Source organism: Pituophis catenifer, unplaced genomic scaffold (genome assembly GCF_029215685.1).
Source record: "Pituophis catenifer annectens isolate HBS135680 unplaced genomic scaffold, rPitCat1.0.hap2 SCAF_4, whole genome shotgun sequence".
NCBI classification, from domain to species: domain Eukaryota; kingdom Metazoa; phylum Chordata; class Lepidosauria; order Squamata; family Colubridae; genus Pituophis; species Pituophis catenifer.
This window is the reverse complement of record NW_027256884.1, coordinates 107,992,747-108,014,963: the sequence shown is the minus strand read 5'-3', so window position 1 is coordinate 108,014,963 and position 22,217 is coordinate 107,992,747. Positions and strand designations below refer to the sequence as shown.

Here is a 22,217-nt window from a genome sequence, read left to right as displayed (position 1 = left end):
CACTTGCAGTTTGACTTGTTTCTCCTATAGGTATGTTTTACGCAAAAACACATTTAACGAACATTACCTTCAAATTTCTAGGTTCTACCATATCGCAAGATCTAAAATGGACAGCTAACATCAAAAACCTCATCAAAAAAGCACAACAAAGAATGTTCTTACTGTGCCAACTCAGAAAGCTCAAACTGCCCAAAGAGCTGCTGATCCAGTTCTACAGAGGAATAATTGAGCCTGTCATCTGCACCTCTATAACTGTTTGGTTTGGTTCTGCAACCCAACAAGACAGACACAGACTTCAGAGGATAATTAGAACTGCAGAAAAAACAATTGCTACCAACGTGCCTTCCGTTGAGGACCTGTATACTGCACAAGTCAAAAAGAGGGCTGTGAAGATATTTACAGACCCCTCGCATCCTGGACATAAACTGTTTCAATTCCTACCCTCAAAATGACGCTATAGAGCACTGCACACCAGAACAACTAGACACAAGAACAGTTTTTCCCCCGAACGCCATCACTCTGCTAAACAAATAATTCCCTCAACACTGTCAAACTATTTACTAAGTCCGCACTACTATTAATCTTCTCATCTTCTCATCGTTCCCATCACCCATCTCCTCCCAATTATGACTGTATGACTGCAACTTTGTTGCTTGTATCCTTATGATTTATATAGATTATTTCCCAATATGATTTGATTACTTATTTGTATTCTATGACTATCATTAAGTGTTGTACCTTATGATTCTTGATGAACGTATCTTTTATTTTATGTACACTGAGAGCATATGCACCAAGACAAATTCCTTGTGTGTCGAATCACACTTGGCCAATAAAAATTCTATTCTATTCTATTCTATTCTATTCTATTCTATTCTATTCTATTCTATTCTATTCTATTCTATTCTATTCTATTGAAATGACAGAGGCTAGGACATTCTTTTCCTTCCTGGGATATGTCCTAAGAACTTTACCTTATATTGGAGCAAAGCATTGAAAGAGTGTTCATGTGAATATTCCAGCACAAAGGGTACAATTTAAGAAGGTTTCAAGTTAGTAAATCACTTGAAATATGTAGTGTGCTGGCATATTATCTCCATCTTTCTCTCTCTCCCCTTCTCTCTCTCCTTCTCTCACACACGCACATCCTAGAAAATTAGAATCTGAAATAAAGACTAACCTAAACCTTGAGTTAAGGACAGGCTAATGAACAAGAGGTTTCTGAATTGATGTAGAAGCAGTTCAACTTTGTGGTTGGTAACTCAATATTGCAGGAGAACTCGGTCGTACTATTTCACATGAAGCAGAAAAATGCAAGGAATCTTAGGTAGAAACAAAAAAAATCAATGGGTGCTGCACTCACCTGGCTCTTGATGTATCTGTTTGTTGTTTTTATACCAGGATACCTGGGGCTCCGGCACACCATGTACAGAACACTGCAGGCTAAGAGAGTAGCTGGTATTGACCACCTGATCCGTGGCATTCCGAAGGAGATATGGGGCTTCTTGAGCTACAAAACAAATTAACAAATCAATTAGTACGTTCTTAATGCCATGGCACCATGTTCTGTTTCATCCCAATTGCCTGTTCTACATTGTGGTTGTTTTCCAATTTGCCTTCTACATGCTTATACAAGTATCTCAGGTCTTTTTTTTTTTTTTTTTTTTTAGAAAAGCACCATTCCCATACCAGTTGAAGAAAATGATAAGTACAGAATAGAGAATGCAAGACTTATTGTTGCTCTGTGCTTATTTTTATTGTATATATGAAAAAGCGTAATCTAACAATATAATCTTCTGCATATGTGTTTAGAAATTAATCACTTACCCTCAATGCTAGATTCAATATTTTTCCATGACCACATAATCCTGGGAATATATTCCACTGAAAGATATGAGATTACCTCTATGTACTCATCCATAGGCTAGGACTGTATTTTTAGGACAGGACAGGACAAGATGGATGGGATGGGACGGGACAGGACAAGACAGGACAGGACGGGACAGGATAGTATGGATAGGAAGGATAGGATAGGATAGGATAGGATAGGATGGGATGGGATGGGATGGGATGGGATGGGATGGGATGGGATGGGATGGGATGGGATGGGATGGGATAGGATGCCTAAATGCATTTTCTTTCACTTGTAATCATTTATTAATAGGAATAAAATGCACTAGACAAATGAGCATAGCTGTAAGATTTGGCAAGAGTTTTTACACAAATTTAACAGTAAATTCTCCATAAAAATGGAAGATTAATAATGGAAGCAAAAGCAAAATGCCACAGTTATCATGATAAAAATATCAAAGAAATGCATAATAATTGGAAATGCAACACTACACTATTAATACTGTCAGTGCAATCATATTACTAATTACTGTGTAATACCTTTGTATCCCAAGTGAAGGGTGATGATCTTATAAAGGGTTGTAAATGATTTTATAAGTTGTGCATTGGTACAACTGATCCAATAATAATACTAAATCAGCTTTACATGGAATAGCTTACATCCTGGGATGATACCTTTAAGAGCATCAAACAATGTTTGCCTATCCCAGGTTCTTGGGAAAGACTTGATAGGTGGATTTAAAAAGCTATCATATGTGTCTATGCATATATGTGTGCATGTGGCATATAATTCAAGGTTTTTTTTAAAAACTATACATATATCAAATATAACACCTGATATATAATACCTGCAGAATAACAGAATTGGAAGGGACCTTGGAGGTCTTCTAATCCAATCCCCTGCTCAAGCAAGAAACCCTATATCAGTGTTGGCGAACCTTTTCAACACCGAATGCCTAAATGGGAGCATGTGTGCATGTGTGGGGGAGTGCCAGAATCTGGAAGAGCAGTTCCCTGGAGCGCATGCACGCCGGTCACGTGGTCTTCCAGTTTCTGGTGTGTGTGCGCACTCAAAGACCAGCTGACTGGCACCCATGCGAGTGCTGGAAAATGAAAGCTCAGCTTCCCGGCTTCATGTGTGCCAGGGAGCTCCTCTTCCAGTTTTGAGTGCTCCCATGCATGCGAAGACCAGCTGGCCGGCATGCATGTGCACGCCAGAACCCGGAAGTGCAACTGGCATGCCTGGAGGGATGGCTCTGCATGCCACTTCCGGTACACATGCCATAGGTTCACCATCACGACCCAATACCATTTCAGACAAATGGTTGTCCAATGCTCATATAATCTGTATAAAGTTAAATTTGCTTCTTTGAATGAATTGTCACTGATCCCTATGTAGGATGTTTTAACCAGCAGTCACACTAAAGGATTCAACATTTCAAATGCTACATTTATTTCCCTGATTATCATGAAGTTTCAGGCAGCTTTGGATATCCTTGTTCTGCCACCAAACCACACAACTTGGATACCCTATTCCTGTTCATCATCTTTGTATGATCCTGTACACTCTTTGAAAAATGCAACGGAAAAGTGAAAAAGAAAGTGATGGCTCTGAATTGTCATTTTGGCTACCTCATCAAATGCCCCTCTTACAAAACTTTCAAATAAGAGTTTTTAGTGTAACAATGAGGAATACTTGTTGGTAGATGAAAACATTTCTCGGGCTGTTTTCATGTTGACAATGTTATGTTCCAACGTGATGGGATCAAGGTCAGCGGTCAGCGTCTGAGTTCTTCTTACAATGGATACTTCCTCTTTTTGTAGGAAATTCAGACTCCTACCAAGAGCCGATAGCTTATTCTGTCCCTAATTATAGCAAACCAAGTATTTATGAAAACCATGTCTGTATACTCTTTTAAAAGTTTTATTTACTACTTATTCACAAAAACGTTGAAAGCTAACATTAAAAATGTGGCTTCTTAAAATGACCTCTGTTACTTGAAGAAAATCTCTATTTCTCTACATTAAACTAGAACTGATTGCTGCTGTGTAACCAGCCAGCAGTTTCTTTTAACATGCATTAGTTTGTTTACGTAACATATCTTTAAATGCTGAAGACCTTCTGAACAGTATAGCAAAAATACTGAATGGTATTTTCTATTTATATTTCTATGAAAGGTGATTGGTGTACAAGCTATTGAATCATTTTGTTATACTAGATAATTGTAAAAAAAAATAAAGAATTTTAAAAATTTTATCTGTTGTCTCCTAATTATCAGTGATGCACTATTTTATTTTATTTTTATTTCTTAAAAGAAATAAATAAACTATATATAAAAGAAACAATAAGCTATATATAAAATCATGTTTTGAAAATATATCCATTACAAAAGGATGTGAATTTTGCCACATATATGAATTTTGTATTCTATAGGATTACTATACAAAACAGTGCAATTGAGGCAAGTAGAATGAGTTGGAAAAAAGAGTCACACAATCTAGATACTTTTTTTTGACTAAATTTAATTTGTTTACAGCCATACACATGTCAAGAAACAATTCCTTACTTTAAATTCGGTTGCATCGCTCTTCATATTATTTTTAGTAAGGCTGTTACCATAACTAGCTGGTTTTGAAATAATTGTTTAAAGCAAAAATTTGGTGTTTCCCTGAATCTTACATGTATATTTTCTGATTTTAAGTTTAGGGATTTTCCAAAAGATCTTTAGGTATTTTTCCTTGACTGAAGTACCAATCTCTCTTTGATTTCAGTTGCAACCAGTCTATTCTGTACACAGTCCACAATGAACTACTTCTGGACTAAAGAAATTACTTGTAAACTGTAGCTTCTCTGATCCCAGAAACATGAAGAGGAACGCAGGCATGGTACAAAGTCCTCCGTTACAATAATACAGTTGGTCCCATGCCTTCAGTAGCTAGACAGAGAAAAAGAACTAACCCTGAGACAGAAAAGAAATTCTCTCCCCATAAACACGATCAACAAATAAAATGCTTTTTTATGTTAAACACTTCTGCCCTCCCATCTTTTTTGTATTTTTTAAATTATTTTTTTAATATTGCATTATGAAGCAACATATGATCAGCTTCATTTTAAATTGGCAAAAAACACATTTGAAGTTTAATATGCATTGTTTCTCCAATCACATATGCAATGCTAAATCGTTCAGAGAAGCCCAACATTTGGATGTTCCAGTACATATGCATGATTTAGAATTGATGATGGGGAATTGGAGGGGAGTTTAAAAGAGGCTTGTCTAAACTCTTTGCCTTCAGTGGCATCACTGTGGAATATGGAGATTGTTCTATATTATACATTTCAACATAAGCAACAACGCAGGAAAAAACATGTATCTACCACTGTAATTCATAGCTATTTTTATGAATTGCCCAGCTCAAAAAAAAAACAAAAACAGAAACAGAAACAGTATCCCTTCTTATGTCTACAATGTGCTATGGAGCATTTTTTAATTCATAGCATTAAGTCAGTGTTAAACTTTAAACTTAACACCGATTTAATAAAATAAGCTTATGTGCCTGTTTTTCAATTCATCGTGTAAACTGATATAAATCTTTTTTTTTTTTTTTTGGTGGATTGAATTTTACTCTCTACACTTATGCTCTACTCTGTTCTTTAGCTCTACTAGAGCTAAAGAGGTTCTTTATGCAATCCCCTAAATTCTAATTTTCAGGTTTCTGTTAATTTGTCTTTGGAGAACCCCATCACAATTCTGTTAGGGCTGCTCTTTCTTTCTTTCTTTCTTTCTTTCTTTCTTTCTTTCTTTCTTTCTTTCTTTCTTTCTTTCTTTCTTTCTTTCTTTCTTTCTTTCTCCCCCCATCCTAGAATACAGTAAAATAAGCTGTACTATCACTGTCTTGCAGTTACCAGGGATAAGATTGGCTTCCAACATATTAAAAATAGCTACCAAGTCCTCTTTTACAGGAACACAAATTGTTTCTGGATAACACTGGGGAAAAAATTGCTTTATAAAAGGTAGGATAACAGGCAAAATTTCAAAAGAGGAACCATTATTCTTTCCTTCACTCTGACAACTTCCAGGTAGCTAATTGTTTTCATCCCGTTTTGGACTTTACAAAACTGGTATGATGGGGAAATGCTATTGTTTACCCCAACCGCTTGACAAAAGCAATTCCCACGTGAACGACCAGCTTGGCTGTGGGACACGGTCCTGCTACCTTAAAGAAGGAAATGGGTGGGTGAGTTCTCAGGCACAAGAAGCCATCATGTTGACACGCCCCCCCCTCCTGTTTTCATAGCAAAGGCAGTTTTGTTTCCATTTTTTGCTCTTGCTATTGTCATTCCCACATGTTTGGCTAAAATTTTCTATATAATAATTAATCATAAATGAACACCCATCCAAAATATAATAGGTACACATTGTAAAAAAATAAAGTTATCAGATCTATTCAAAATAGTGGACTCTTTTCTTATATAGATTTTATATTACAAAGGAAATCTAGAAATAAAATCACAAAAGAGACTGACAAGAAACATTTAAAAGTCATGATAGATTGTGTTTAATTCTCTATCAGTAGTTTAGTCATTTTAGAAATCTTATTACCATTTGGAAATGAAAAAGAAATGATGTTGTGTGTGTGTGTCTGTGTTTCTGTGTCAATATGTATGTGTGTGTGTTTCATACACATACATACTGTACATACACAGATACATACATATACTTGTTGCCTTAACTTTAAATACATTAAATATTTGCTGTGATGATTGAAACCTTATTAGTAAGGGTAAATGTGGTAGTTCTCTTTATTAAGTTAGTTTAACAGTTACATATTTCTTCATTATAATGTCAATGAAGACTTTTCCCATTCATGTCAACACATGTTTAACATAGTATGTGATTTATTTGAAAGGAAAGCAAAGGGAGACCCAATGGAAATCTCCCACAATCTATTTACTCAAAGAAAATGGGTCCAATTTTGATGGATTTAAATAGTCTAATTCACGAACAATGTCTAATTTCAACATGTTATTTTTCATTTGAGAGCCTCCTCAGAGCTTTCCCTGAGAAAAGTTTTTTTTTTAAAAAAAAAAAAAAAAGATGAGTGTATTTAAGGTAGAAAAAAATGAATTCAAATAAATAAGCAGAAGAACTTGCTCGGCAGGCAATATTTATAAATCCACAAAGAGCAGATTAAAGTAAATAATACCATAGTCCAGTCAATCTCTCAAACTGAGGTGTGCTTATTCTGCACCAAAGTTAACTTATAAAGCGTCCAATGTTGACCAAAGGCATCATCAGTCTTTCTATTTTTTAAAAAAAGTTTTCAGTTTATGCAGCTTTGACACTTGGGAGAAGGTTGAATATCAAAGCCTGAAGACAGGTTGGGTCCAAAGTTTTTCATTAGCACTTGGTGGGAGACTGCAAAGAATAATACAACATAACACACAAAATGCAACGCAGGGGGTGTGTGGGGAACTCTCCCAAATTCCAACTTCCACATCTTTGTCAAAGTAGAATAGGACTTTCTGAGCCAAATTGGAAGCCCAGATTTAGGGACAAGGGTTTTTTTGTGTTTACTTTGGGGTGGAGGCCTTTCTCTTTTCTTTTCTTTCTTTTTTTTTTTTTTTGGCATTGTTACTCCTCCTTTGTCCAAACCTCCATATTTGGAAGTGTACAGTAGTGGTCAATCAAGATTATATCAGTGAAGTGTCACTTTTTAGTTAGTCCTTTATTGGCTTACATTTTGTTGTGTTGTACAATCATTCCTTGCGCTCTTAAATTTGCGGATCCGTGAGAAAACAGCCTTTTTGTTACAGCGCTCACCTCTGATGGTAACGTTTTTCTCTTGAAGCACATCTTTGCCAGTATAGACGTTTCTTGCTCGGCAGACGTAGGTGCCTGAATGTTCAAGCGAAATGTTCTTGATGATGAGAGGGAGCTCCGTGGAATATTCCTTCACAATGGCTTTTTTAATTCTTGTTTGGTTGTTACCTGTCCTTGGTAAAAGCCAGGTGAGGTCTTTGTATAAGTATTTGTTCGCTAGACATGACAACACCAGTGTTTGTCCTTCAACAGGTGCTCTCTTCAAGTTAATAGACAATCCATTTGGTATATCTGTCAAAAACCAAAGCATTCTTTTAGTTCATAGGAAACCTGAAAAAAAAAGATATAAATTCTAGGACATAGTCCCAGTATCCTTCCTGGTATTGAAATTAAATGGTGATGGGTGGGATTATTGAGTAAATGGAGGACATAATGGGAAAACTTTTATGATGCATTGAATATTTTCACAGTAATAAACTGGATGAAATGCACAGAGTGGTATTTGGTGAATATTTGTTATGATCAAAGAATCAATATGTAAAGGGCTTAAAATATATACTTATTTTATTTCTAACAAAGCATATGGGTTTTCCACTTTTCTTATTACTGTTCTTGTCACTAGGTATCTAACCCTGATTAAGGCAAAGTCTGAATACCCTGGTTTTGAAAGAGACCAATTAATGCTTTACATTGTCATTAGTCATTCTTTTGATACATTTAATATCAAAAATCAAAATATTTTTCTGGTCATAGAAAAGTTTCTTGGAATCTGAATTGCAGTGTAAAGTTGTGGAAAAAAGCTAAAGTTTCTACCTGTAAATTTTGTAAAATTTTACAAAAATGTGAAATTACACAGTCAAAAACCAAGTTCAGAAGTATTCCAATGCCAATGAACAGCATTCCTCTGTAACTGGGAACAGGAGTAGAAAAGGGTTAATATATTTTTATGCTGCCCTGAGCATTGCATCTATTTGGCCTTTATGGAAACACGCAAAAGTAAAAGAATTACTTTTTCTGTATCGGGAGTAATCCTTGATAGTACTTCTGAGGATGCAATTTGATTTCTACTATTGCAATTTAATCAATTCTTATGATTTAATAGATGGCCAGGCAACATATTTTTCTGGGGAGAGGTTTATGATGCTCAAACATTTTTGGAATGCTTTAACATGTCAGTAGGGAAGTTACCTGGTTTTGAAAATTACCAGCCTCATCCATGGTGACCATTGATCCGGGATTAAGAGCAGTATTATCAAAACATTCTGGGAGGGTCAGTTCGCTTTTCCTGAATAAATGTCACTTCTAATCCACCTCTGGCACATCGTGCATTTGATAATGTCATTTTTGAAATGATATATTATATCATTTAAAATGGTATGAAATAGGCATAATAAACAAGTTAATTTTGTTAGAAAGAAAGGAGGGAAAAAAAGAGATACTTTCTAATATGCATTTACTAAAAAAAAAATAATACTTTTTTTAAGCACCTCACAGTATTAAAACCCGAGACTAGTTGAATAGTGAGCGGCTGGAATAATGTAAAAGAGTTATATTTACTTTAGTGATTTGAAACTTCCTGTGGAAATCGCTCCCAGGTTTCCTGATGGAAGATTTTGTTTATCTTTGCCAAGCACCATCAGGAATCTCAAAATAAAATGCCTTTAGTGACACTGGTCAGCCGGGAGATAAGGCTACACTGTTCCTGTCTCACCCTCAGTAATTGCAAACCCACCCAGGGCCCTGCTGCGTGCCAGCAAAACAGCCCAACAAATAGGGGAAGGATCAGAGTGAAAGGGTGGAGTGTATGGAAGATAGAGAACAAACCACTCAACATTCAGAGATAGCTAAGGCGGCCACGGTAACTTTGATTATTCTGAAGTCCCTAAAATGAAATCTACTTAAAACAAAAACTTCAGATTCGTAAAGGCTAATCTGAGTAGACAATGGGGGGGGGACCCTAATCGCATGAAAAATATTAAAACAGGACTAAGCTGTGGTCAATTAATGTCTTTTTTAACTTTGTCTGCTCCTTTGTCTTTGATTGGTTCTGCTTCCTTTTCCTTTTTAAAGCCTAGAGGAGGTCATTAATGGAAGGATAAAGGAGATTTTTCTATATCAAATTCATAATCAAACTGGTTGAAAAAAAGGGATCCACACTGATCTATAATCAACCCTCATCAGGTGGAGCATATCATCTTGGTGAGATGCCCTGCATTTTGACTAATAGCTAGCAAAAAAACCTTCCACAATTTTTTCTGCAACTATACTTTCCTGTTCAGTCTGATGAAAGAGAATTTGCTTTAGATCAGAGGTCTTCAAACTTGGCAGCTTTAAGACTTGTGGACTTCAACTCCCAGAATCCTCCAGCCAGCTATTCTATGCTGGCTGGAGGATTCTGGGAGTTGAAGTCCACAAGTCTTAAAGCTGCCAAGTTTGAAGACCTCTGCTTTAGATATACCCTGAAAGAAGAAGGGAAATTGGAGAACTTCTTATAAATAGCACATAGTGTCTTTGCGTCTACTTAATTACAAGGTGGCCAAAGGATTGTCACCTTGTCTTTCATCCATTGCATAATATTTCTCCAGAAAATGCAAATCTCCTTGGATTTTTGCTTTCCATGAAATCTTAGGACCCCCTCTGTATTTTATTGTAGCAAAACAATTTGCTATCACCAAGAAGAATTCCACGTTTTGAAAAATTTAAGGGACAAAATCTCCTGCAATAACTGATGGAAAATATTCACCCAGCATTTCTCCTCACAAAAAGTGGTGGGAAATTGAGAAAACCCACTTGTTCCCACCTTTGGGTTCAATTAGATTTCAATCTAATTAATTGACAGTATAGAGTAGCAAAGTCTCAAAAGAGAATGGCCTTTTTAACCGCTCCCCCATATGTTCCTGTCCCCACCTTAGCATTCTCTCTGGTTTTGCCAGACTTAAAATGAAAACAAACTTAAAAGTTGTTGAAAAGCTAACAGACCTCTAGCAATCAGTCTAGCCCCAAAGTATCTATTTTGAATATACTGAAAGGAAATCCTTTTTAGCATCCTGGCCTTTTGTTCACAGCCATCAGCATTTTGAATTGGCATTAGTTTAAAGATATTTTTTTGTTGTTGTTCTTCTTGTTCCCTAGTAAATCAGAACATTTAGTTTTTTTTCTTCAGCTGATTGGGAGAAGAAAATGCTAGCTAATTACACTAGCTTAAGCTTGAACAATTTCACACAGATGCTTTTCTCATACCATACTTTTTTTAAGCCCATAGCGAGACCTACTTGAGTCTGAAACTGATTTAAAAAGCTTTCCTTTCTTGGCAGGACCACAGAGTCCCATGACTTACTTTCCCTCTGTTCATGTGAACCCAGCACACATGTTACGTCAGAGCAGCAAACCAAGCCATGACGGCTAAACCAGACAAAATGTTTATAATCATTTAGTACTGATAGTTTTCATTGTATTTTAAAGTTTAAGGATCCATTTGTTAGTCATTCAGGTGAACAAATGTAGTAGTGCATAAATTTACAAGGGAAAATTTGTACAAGAATATTTTAAGAGGCCATGAGATGCTCTGAAATGACAGCAACTTCTTGGATAACTGCATTCAAGAGGGATGCCTAATTATATTAGCTGTTGATTTTATTTACAAGCCAAAACATGATCACTTAGGTAATATTAAATGTTGCCTCTGTCATAGTTATGGCAAAAAAAAATATACCTAAATGTCATATGAATTAATGGAACATGAAATGTACTTCACCTGTTACAAAATAACTGGTGTCTTTTTTGTCCTTTCCCACTTTATTGGATGCTATGCAGCTGTAGGTTCCAGATGTTCTGGATTCAGCCACAACCAAGATGCTAGCAGTCTGTGAAAGGAACAATAATTTTATATTTATACATTTGAACTGTTTTTCACAGATCCAGCTAAACAATATCTCTAATGTGATTGTTATATTTTTTAAAATAATTTTATTAAAGCTTACAAATACTGTATAAAGATAAAAGAAAAGAGATAGTGCACAACAATTTTAAAAAGTAAACATATATATATATATAGAACACCAGCCTGAAGATGACGAATGAGACTTCGTCGAAACGTTGCCAAGAAACCTCCAATTTTACGCGGGAGAAAACCCGAATAACCAAAGACATATATATATATATGAAGAGACATAAAACATGATTCTTTCCTCTCTCCAGAACAGTATAAATCAAAGGTCTCCAACCTTGGCAACTTTAAGCCTGGAGGACTTCAACTCCCAGAATTCCCCAGCAAAGCTGGCTGGGTAATTCTGGGAATTGAAGTTCTCCAGGCTTAAAGTTGTCAAGGTTGGAGACCCCTGGTATAAATAATTTCAGCCACTAGTTCAATTGCAGCATTGATTCAATCAAATGCAAATTTCATTTGCAGAAAAAGCCTATGGAGCTAATTGGACAATTAAGAGGAAAGCCATTTTCCCAAGAGACTGTTATATTGTCATAGTAATTTCCTTTTGAATATATAAAATTAGGATGTTTGTTTGATCTCATGCTCAAGATGCTGCAGCCCATGAGGTGTGGTACAATGAAGATCCTGAGGCAGAAAGAAAAATTGGCAAGGAAATTTCTAGGAAAATCTGGCTCCCATTTAAAGAATGAAGAAATAGCTAAGATAGATTCTTGCCTTTCTTACTTACAAATTAAATACTAAATATAGTTGCAAGGCAATTAATAATAATTTTGCATGGGGCAAGTTACAAAAATAACAATAAGAAGTTTGGCATTCAGATTATTTTATAAGAAAAATAGAATCTATTTTTAGCACAGATGGCCATTTAATTGTTGAAAATTATGTCCATTGCTTACAATTAGTGAATGTTCAGCGATAAAGAAGATTCTGGAGAAGAAACACATGTCTGAAAAATGAAGCCACTGAGGATAAACAGTTCTTGGTGGGAAAAAATCATTGTATGATTTTGATAATTTTCAAAGACTAAAATGCACAAAATACACTTCATACTGATAGTCTAGATATTCCCTTAATGAGTTATCTCACTTTTGTTCTGAAGGTCTGCTTACAAAGCAAAATTTAACTTTGCTATGATTAATAACAGGGAAACAGCCAACAATGGAAGCTGTCATTATTTTACCCAAACATCACATTCATAAACAAACCACACTTTTGTCTGATGGTTTAGCCTTCTCCCCTACCATCCTCAACAGCAGCCTGCCAACATTTTACAATACATCCTAAAAAATATTTCATTAGTCACCAATATTTTCCAACTGGTGTTTAGTTGCCAAAGATAAATGATGATCTCTATATAACCACTCTCTTTCCTCTCTTGTTTTTTTTTAAACAACACCTTTGTTTTTATAAAGAAAAGCTGATAATTAAACAAAGACAGATTTCACTGGAATAGTATTCATATGCATAGTATTCAAGAAGACAAAGCATTCACAGCCATCCAAGAAACACACAGGTCTCTTATGGCATGTAAATAACACTGATTCTTGCCTACACAAGTGTAATACCAATGCAGGAAGATTTTTATAATGAAAAAATCAAGCACATGAGATATCATAGATATTTCTTCCTAAGATTAATGTCTTTTTATAACATATCTTGCTATAACTCACATTAAAACAGATGCTGTAACACACAAGGATTTAAATGGCCTTTGCAAGTCAGCCTATAACTCTATCTAATCAGCAGAGATAGGAAGGGGATACATTTTATATATTTTATATCACACATAAATAACCTTCAGGCAGGGACTAAGAATCACAGTAGTAATTTTCTGCAACTTGCATGAAAATTTTTAAATTACCGGTAGCCTTGCCTCTATTACTGTATAAGCTTTGAACAAGGAAACTTTTCTAACCCTGGTTTTCTAACTTTTTTAACCCTGCTAAAGGATCTCAGAAAGTCTCAAAATTAAGAAAACTAAAATATTTCCATGGAACCACTCATGTTAATAACGTTTAATTAAGCATTCCTATTTTAATAAGTTTCTCTCATGTGTAGATGTAACTACATAGTAGAATAAAATTGCACTGATAAAATTATTAACCTGGCCAACTATAACCAGTTGAAGAGTATAAAAATATAATGGAAAATCCTATCAGGTTCTATCTATGAGATGCTAAGGTATTAGGGCAAAATTCTCCCATCTTTTGCCATTATGATGAGAAAAAAAACCATGTCCTAATACTGCAGAAATATAAATTGAAAAGTAGCTCTGCTCAAACGAAAACATTAAAATACTATATTCATTAATTATGTGCCATCAAATTGTTTTCAGTTCTCAGCAACCACATAGATGTATTTTCTCTGTGACTCTTTCCTTAACTTGTCCTTTCAGCAAAAAAAATTATTTTGTAGATGTTTTTATTCTTTTAATGTTTTTAAATGGTTTTAATTGTTTTATAATTTAAGAATTATAAGCTGCCCACAGTCATTTCGTTGAGTTGAGTGGCTATAGAAATTGAATAAATAAAATAAATAAAAACTGTTTGTCTTATGGCGTTATATGCTAAACTCAAGTTATTTCCTAGTGGCTTATTTATTTCAGCCCATGACAAATAATTTTCTCTTGTTCTCAATTAATGTGGCAAGAGGAGTCTAGTTTTGACAGGATGGGAGCGTGCACAGATAATAATGTAGATGATGATTTGAACTCATACTGGATGCAATTGAAAATCTCTTGGTGATTTAACGGTAACTATAAATTAACTTATACAGTACACTACAATAAAACATTCAATGTACAAAATTAAGGCTTGCAAATATTAAAAAATAATAAAACACCAAACAACAGTACAACAGCAAAAATGACTGGATCGGTCACTTTCCTCAGGACCTCAGAAACAAGTCAAGTTTTAAATGCATATAGAAACCAACAATAAGAGGGTCAGTTTCAGAGGGACATAAGATGCTCCATTGAAGAGCACTGCCTGAGAGGCTCGTCACTGGCCATTTGTCCCAGGTTGTTCAGATTCGGTTGAATTACTAAGAATTTGGGTGCAAATCCATAAAAATCTTTTTTGCTTACACCTGGAAATCAGAGGGTGAAGACCAGTGGTGGGTTCCTCCCAGTTCCGCCCAGTTCCACCAAGCCAGTAGTGGTGACGATATGACATCACTGAACCGGTTCTGCCCCCCATCCCCCCGTCCCCCCCAGCCCCCACGTTATTCTTACCTTTTATTTGGCCCCACCCCCAATCTATTGTTGCCTCCTGAGTCCCACCTGATGGCTAGAGGGAAAAAAACTGTATAAACTCTTGCCACAGAGCTTCAAAGGGCTGCCCTACAGCTGATCAGTGTTAAAATAAAACAAATGAGTAGACCGGTGCCTGCAAAAATAAATGGGTAGACCAGTGCCTGCAAAAATACATGAGTAGATCAGTGCCTGCAAAAAATAAATGGGTAGCTCGGTACAGCTCTGCAAGCAGTTAAAAGCCTGATAGACCAGTACCTCTGCTAAATCCTAAATAATTGTCACATGACCATCAAGCCACGCCCACAAAATAAGCCATGCCCATAGAACCGGTAGTAAAAAAATTTAGAACCCATCCCTGGTGAAGACTGGGGAAAGGAACAACAGTCTTCAGGTCAGACATGGCCATTATGTAAACATAAAACACAACGTGACTTCAAGGTCACCAAATGCAATCTCGGTATCTTTTAATTTAGAAAAGTGAGCAAACAAAGCCTTAATCTTACACCACAAGGGTTTCTATAGATTCATTTCCTTACCAGGTCGTTCCAATCAACCCGGTATTGGAGCGGCAAGTTCCCATATCTACAGTTTGAGTTAAATCCACTGTCTAAACTCTAATAGTCCAAAATTAAAATCCAGAACATGCATGTTAATTATGTATGTGAGAATGGTTACTTATCCAAAGGGATAGCCAAAATAGTCCTGCCTGAGGCTTAGTGAAACAACCAAATCTGCAATGACTCTCTGAAGATCAGAAGTGCTGAGCCATTTACAGTATTTCTTTTTACTGACAGTCGGCAATCAACTGTTTTATATGGCTTCCTTTTTGGTCTACAGTACAGTTTCTAGTCAGGTTGACCTATTTTCTGTTCATCTTTTTCTAGCCCACAAATTAAGCTAACTATCAAGTGTCAGGAGATCTGTGATTTACTGACAAGTCATTTTTAGGAAATAAGGGTGTAGGTAGTCCTTCAGATATTCTAGGTCAAGACAGGTAAGATTTTTTAAATTTTTTTTTTATAAACTTTATTAAAACACATATAAAACATATATAACACACATAAAAAAAACAAAAAAAACATATAAATACATTATACAATAAACAATTTGTAAGTAAGTCAATCTTTTGAAGCATTGTTTCGTATTGGTCTTTCAGGTAATACGGTTGTACTTATTCCTCTAAATCTTAACTTAATAATTTCATTTTACCATTTCTCCCTCCCCAATCTTCTTTTCTCTAGACAGGTAAGATTTTGTATCACAGTGAATATCCTGAGCTGGGTGCAGAAAGCAGTTAGTAACTAAAGGAGCTATTCAATATGTGGTGATTTAGCACTTCCCAGAAACACTATTCACTATCTCAGTACTGCTGCATTTTCAGTTCTTTGTAATTTCCAAGCCATCTCCAAGTTCTGTCCCACAAATAGCACATTTCAGTAATCCAGCACTGAGGATTATAGGATAACATAGTTGGAAGGGACCTTAGACGTCTTCTTGTCCAGGGGTGTCAAACTCACGGCGTCATGTTGTCATCATGTGATGTCATGTGATGTTTTTCCCCTTCGCTAAAATGGGGTGGGCATGGCCAGCACATGATGTATTCAGCCTGCGGGCTGCGAGTTTGACACCCCTGTTCTAGTCTATCCCCCTGCTTAGGCAAGAAACCCTACACCACTTCAGACAAATGATTATCCAACATCTTCTAAAAATCTCCAGTGTTGGAGCATTCACAATTTCTGGAGGCAAGTTTTTCCACTGATTAATTGTTCTAACTGTCAGGAAATTTCTTCTTAGTTCTAGGTTGCTTCTCTTCATGATTATGCTTCACCCAATGTCAGACTTCTGTCCAGAGGAGACGGCAACACGTTATCATTTTCTTGTCATCAATGTACAACATCAATACCCCATCAAAAAGGATTCCCATAGTGTGGAAGTGATTTTTAAAGAGAAGTGCATCTCTCCAGATCAGACATATCTCTCTTAAATCTTGAAATCCAGTCCCTAGTTATCTAGGAAACCACTATCATTAGCATTACTTTTTCATAATTAACTTGCTTGGTTGCTTACATAAACTCATTTAAAATGGACAGGGAAAGAGGACTGGTATTGATTTATATTGTTCTCTGTAAAAGCTCTATAAGGGCAAAATATCTGTCTGTCTCCTTTCCAGCTTCCATTCATCCAGCAGGTCACAAATACATACATATTTCTCTTCTACTTGCTTGTTAATCCCCGCTGCACTTCTGTCTGAAATCATGAAATATATACACTGCTCAAAAAAATAAAGGGAACACAAGCAGAAGACATCCGAGATCTGAATGAATGAAATAGCCTTATTAAATACTTTGTTCGTTACATACAGTAGTTTTGTGTTCCCTTTAGTTGTTTGAGCAGTGTATAAACTACTGCATGTAAAGAACAAAGTATTTAATAAGGCTATTTTATTCATTCAGATGTCGGATGTCTTCTGCTTGTGTTCCCTTTATTTTTTTGAGCAGTATATATTTTTCATATTTGCTTCACCATGGCAAAGATTTCATATTTTGTTTACATCATTTTCCAGACCTTCTCTTTTGTTAAATGTCTTGCAAACATTTTCATTAGCTATCAGAACCAGACATTGGGTAAAGGCCATTAAAATAATATCATGTTCCTTCATACTTTATTCAGTAAACAAGGGAAATTATACATTGGCTTCAGATGTGGCTTGGAATTTATATTTTTTTTTTGAGAAGATTACAGTGGTAAATGTATATTTGATCATTTATTTTATTTAAGAGCCATGGCGGTGCAGTAGTTAGGATGCAGTACTGCAGGCTAACTCACTGCTTACTCCAATGATGCTTCTAAATGATTCAAGGTTGACTCAAGACTTCCATCCATCTGAGGTTGGTAAAATGAGGACCCAGATTGTTCGGGGAAATATGCTGACTCTGTAAACTGCTTAGAGAGGGCTGTAAAGCACTGTGAAGCAGTATATAAGTCTAAGTCCTATTCCTATTGCTATTATGACATAACATTTTGTCTGGCTTATTCTTAAGAGTATATCAAAATGAGAATTTAAACATCTCCAAAGCTCCATTCTTCATTGTGAATAGTCACTTAATACAAGCAAACGTTTAGATTGGAGTAGATTTATTGCCATACATGTAGTCCTCAATTTACAACCATGATGGAGCCTGCCCATTACAGTCAGAAGTCATGATGGTTATAGAGCAGATTATCATAAAACCTCGTAAATTGTGGTCATGTGATTACAAGATGCTGCAAACAGCTATAAGGAGGGTTGGTTGCATAGCGCCTGGAATGGAACCACCGGGGGGCGGGGGGCGGGGAGGAATCTGTCAGAGCTTTGGAATCAGGTTGTAAAAGTACCTCAGGGGAGGGGGGCAGGCTGTTGTAACTTCAAACTAAGCAAGCAGCCATAAGTTAAGAACTACCTGTTTACCTGAGGAAGGATGTCGCATCAGTTATGTATTGTTACCACACTGCAAACAGAGATACTGAGAGGCTGGTTTTGAACAGGTGTGATCCATGTTCTGTATTGAACTGGATGCTATTGTAGCATGGCAGTGTTATCAGTCAGATTTACTTCATAAAGTAATTATATCGTAATTATAAGATTAGAATTTGGCAGTGGCTTTCACCATTATAATCTAATAAACAACCATTCAACTTTAGCAGGAACTCATAAAAAGGATGCTCAAAGTTTAATTTCCCCCTCCAAAGTGTCATACCTTGTTCTTCCCCTCTATTAAAGCTGTTCTTTGTGTAATGCTTTGGATTCTGTTTCCTGTAGTGCTTTCAGATGTCAAATCTAGCGAATTTTCTGAACTGGAGCAAAAGTCATACCTGTGGCAGGATAAATAAGAATGAAGCGACAGTTTTATAAAATAGAACACCAAAAATAGTAAGGCATTCCCATCAATAAATTCTGTTTCAAATTTAAATCAAGCTGTCATTACTAAGTTTCCTATTGTAAGCCTGCACCTATCGTCTTGCAATGGAAACTTGACTACGGTTACAATTATTTCAAAGTAAACTCATGGTTTTCCATTAATTATAGGTAGCAAATAAAATCAAAACATTTTATGAAAGCATGTGGAGGTAAAGGCCAAAAGGCCCTGTAGAAAACATACAGATATTTAAAAATATAAAAATTATAGCTTGTAATCAACTAATTCCTAAATTTTTAGCTGATTTGAACACAACTGAAATTTAACACAAAAGTAATTTTTATCCACTTAGTACAAATACTATTCCTCAGACATCATTATAATATTTTTATTTTAAACTTCAAAATCTAGGTTTCAATCTTCAAGTTTAGGAAGGTTTTGACTTTTCAGATGGAATCTTTCAATGTGAAAGTTAAGAACTAAGTTTCATTTATAAAAAGTAAATTTTGAAACATCTATTTTATATTGTATCCCATTACACCCAATTTACACCTAATTTGTTCTTTGCTACTGAAATATTTCATACTTGAAGGCACATAATTGATCAATTTAAAGCCAACTAAAAGCATGTATTGCATGTAGTTTACAAAATATGTACAAATTTAAATGAAACATTCTTTTTCTTTAAGGCATCTTTAAGGTATCACAGAAATCACAAATGTTATAATGTATCAGTTGAAATTCTTGAAGTCCTTTTATTATAAAATTAACTCTTAATCAAAACATTCAAGTGTAGCTTTGATGGAAATAATGTTCCAAAACCTAATTTGACACTTATGGAAATAAGTTTGAAGAAATGTTCATTACATCATACATATTGCTTCATATTCCTTTTGGAAGGTATTCTTGTTTCTACTCCACATTTGTACATTTAAGCTCTTGTAAAACTTTTTATTTTCCATGATTAGGTTGTTAATATTTATCAACATTCTCCTTAAAGCAAATAAGTTCTTGTTATTTTTCCTTGTAAATAATTATCTTTAGCAAAGTGGAATTTAAAATTAAATGTTTATGTTATTTTCATTGACAGTGATCCATGATCAGAAAACATCAAAACGTCCCATAATTTTCTCACGTTTTTATGTCAGTGTTTTTCATGCTGGTTGGGGAATTCTGGGATTTGCATGCAAAGTTGCCAAGCCTGAAAAACACTGGTTTGTGTCATTGAAAAAAAACAACTCATTGTTACGCATTATAGGAAATATAAATATTATGGAAAACACAAAAACTGTTTTCTTTGCTCTCCTTCTCCTTGCTTCCACCAGGTTAATTCCAGAATATCTCTGAACCTTCCAGATTAAATTTGGGAGACATCAGAGGGAAATACAGTTATGAAAAATGTGTGTATTGATTGTGATAATGTGTACAACCGGATTGTGTGTTATTTTTTTCTACATATACCTCACAATACCATTTGACTTCATGCAACTGTTAATAGCATTGCACAGATGTTTTAGTGCTCTTAACTGTTTCCAAGATCAGTAAAAAGATTGATAAATGGGGGGACAGACAGTAACAGATTGATCAACAAGCCAGTTATTTAAAAGATGACTGAATACATGAAAAGATAGTTGAGGCGAAGTATTGGTCAATATTATCCCGAGGAGAGTGACAGACCTCTGCAGTGCTGTAATTTTGGGATGTGAAAAGGGCCTTAAATTGTTGGATTGGAATTATCCATTTTGGATTTTTTTTTATTTATTTTTTTGATAAATATATCATGCTTATCCTGAGCTATATGGCAAGAGAGTTATGCTGGGGCATGCAGAAGATCTGGTTGTTACCCCATTATGATGGTGAGAATTAATAATCCTGAAGAAATCCACTACTATAGATATTATATGGAATACAATTATAATGTCACTCGGGTGGTTGTTTTCCTTTTTTATATACATGAAGATATTTATTGTTGATGGGGCAGATGATAACTGAGGATTTTTTTTGAACATTCTGTTGCAATCAGGATGCTATGTTACCCTAATATGGGTGATGGAGTTAACAATCCAGTGGAGAGACATCAAAGAAGATATTATATTATATGGATTATAAGTTTAAAGTCATTGATTTTATCTATATAAGGGAATATTTTTTTTAGTAGGGTGGGTAGAAGAATAAAGATATTAAGAATTGTTATGTATGGTAATTTTGTAGGAAAGTGGGTGGAGACAGGTTAGTTTATTGATTGTTTAGTTTAAGAAAAGGGATGTTTAAGAGACACATTTATGGGAGTGGAGGAAATGGATAGAGCCGATTAAATGTTAAATTAGGATTTATTATATAGCTTTTTAGGGGAAGGCTTCTTTGAAATGTTATATTAATATACATTAAAGATTAAATGTTAAAATAGGATTTATTATATAGTCTTAAAGTGGAAGGTTGTTTTGAAATGTTATATTATGTTATATTATAAATGTTATATTAATATATAGATATATGTATGGGGGAGGAGAAAAAGGGCAGATTATTGCTAAATTGGGAGTTAAAATAATGTTATTATGCTAAACTAGAAGGTATTATATAATGTTACAGTAGAATGTTATTTTGAAATGTATGGTAAAAGGGGAATGTAATAATACTATTAGAAAGAAAGGGTCAGTATTTGAGGGATGGAGCAAGGGGATGGTAAAATATTATATAATCTGTTACGAAGTTGGATTTTATTTTGAAGAAGTCACAGGGGGACGGGTGGTGAGGGGGGGTTAGGGAGGAGGGGGGAGAAAAAAGGGGGAAAAATTTGTATTTGAAAAACTTTTTCAATAAAAAAAAACAATCTTGCTTTTCATAATAAATAAATATCTTCCTAAATCATTGTCAAAATTGAAATGACTGGAAAGTGTTTTTTAAAAATAATATTGTGCTATGTTATAGTATTACAACTTGAAAGTTCAAAGCTGATAGTACTATAGCTTTAGTAATAATGTAATAAATGCTTTAAAAATCTGCATGGAGTCACAAAATACTGCATACTTAAAATGATAAATTTCAAATGATGCCATATGAATGCCATATTTATAAAAGCACAGAAAATGAATTGCAACATGGCATATAGTTTACTATGGATGAACACAGTGTTGTTTAGTATGAGATTGTATCTTCTCCTAACTTTGAATGGTCAGTGAAAAGGCATTTTAATATATACCCTGTTTCCCCCAAAATAAGACATCCCCTGATAATAAGCCCAATCGGGCTTTTGAGCGCATGGCAATAAGGCCAAGCGCTTATTTCAGGGTTCAAAAAAATATAAGACAGGATCTTATTTTCCGGGAAACACGGTATAAATAAGCGAATATTCCATACAAAGCATCCTTAGCATGTTATGTTGAAATTTAAAAAAAAAAACCTGATGTACTTATGAAAAGCACCTTGGAATTTCATATAAAGATACAATA

At 35.1% G+C, this 22,217-nt stretch overlaps 1 protein-coding gene across 1 annotated transcript in view; it reads right to left on the bottom strand.

Annotated features, from left to right (window-relative positions):
- Positions 1–22,217, bottom strand: part of FLT1 (fms related receptor tyrosine kinase 1) — a 122,974-nt gene that overhangs the window by 40,849 nt on the left and 59,908 nt on the right. Inside the window, exons 11-14 of the mRNA XM_070943655.1 lie at positions 18,610–18,724; positions 11,428–11,536; positions 7,674–7,964; positions 1,364–1,510 (exon numbers count right to left, since the gene is read on the bottom strand). Coding sequence (XP_070799756.1) covers positions 1,364–1,510; positions 7,674–7,964; positions 11,428–11,536; positions 18,610–18,724 — 662 coding nt within the window. The remainder of the gene's footprint in view (positions 1–1,363; positions 1,511–7,673; positions 7,965–11,427; positions 11,537–18,609; positions 18,725–22,217) is intronic.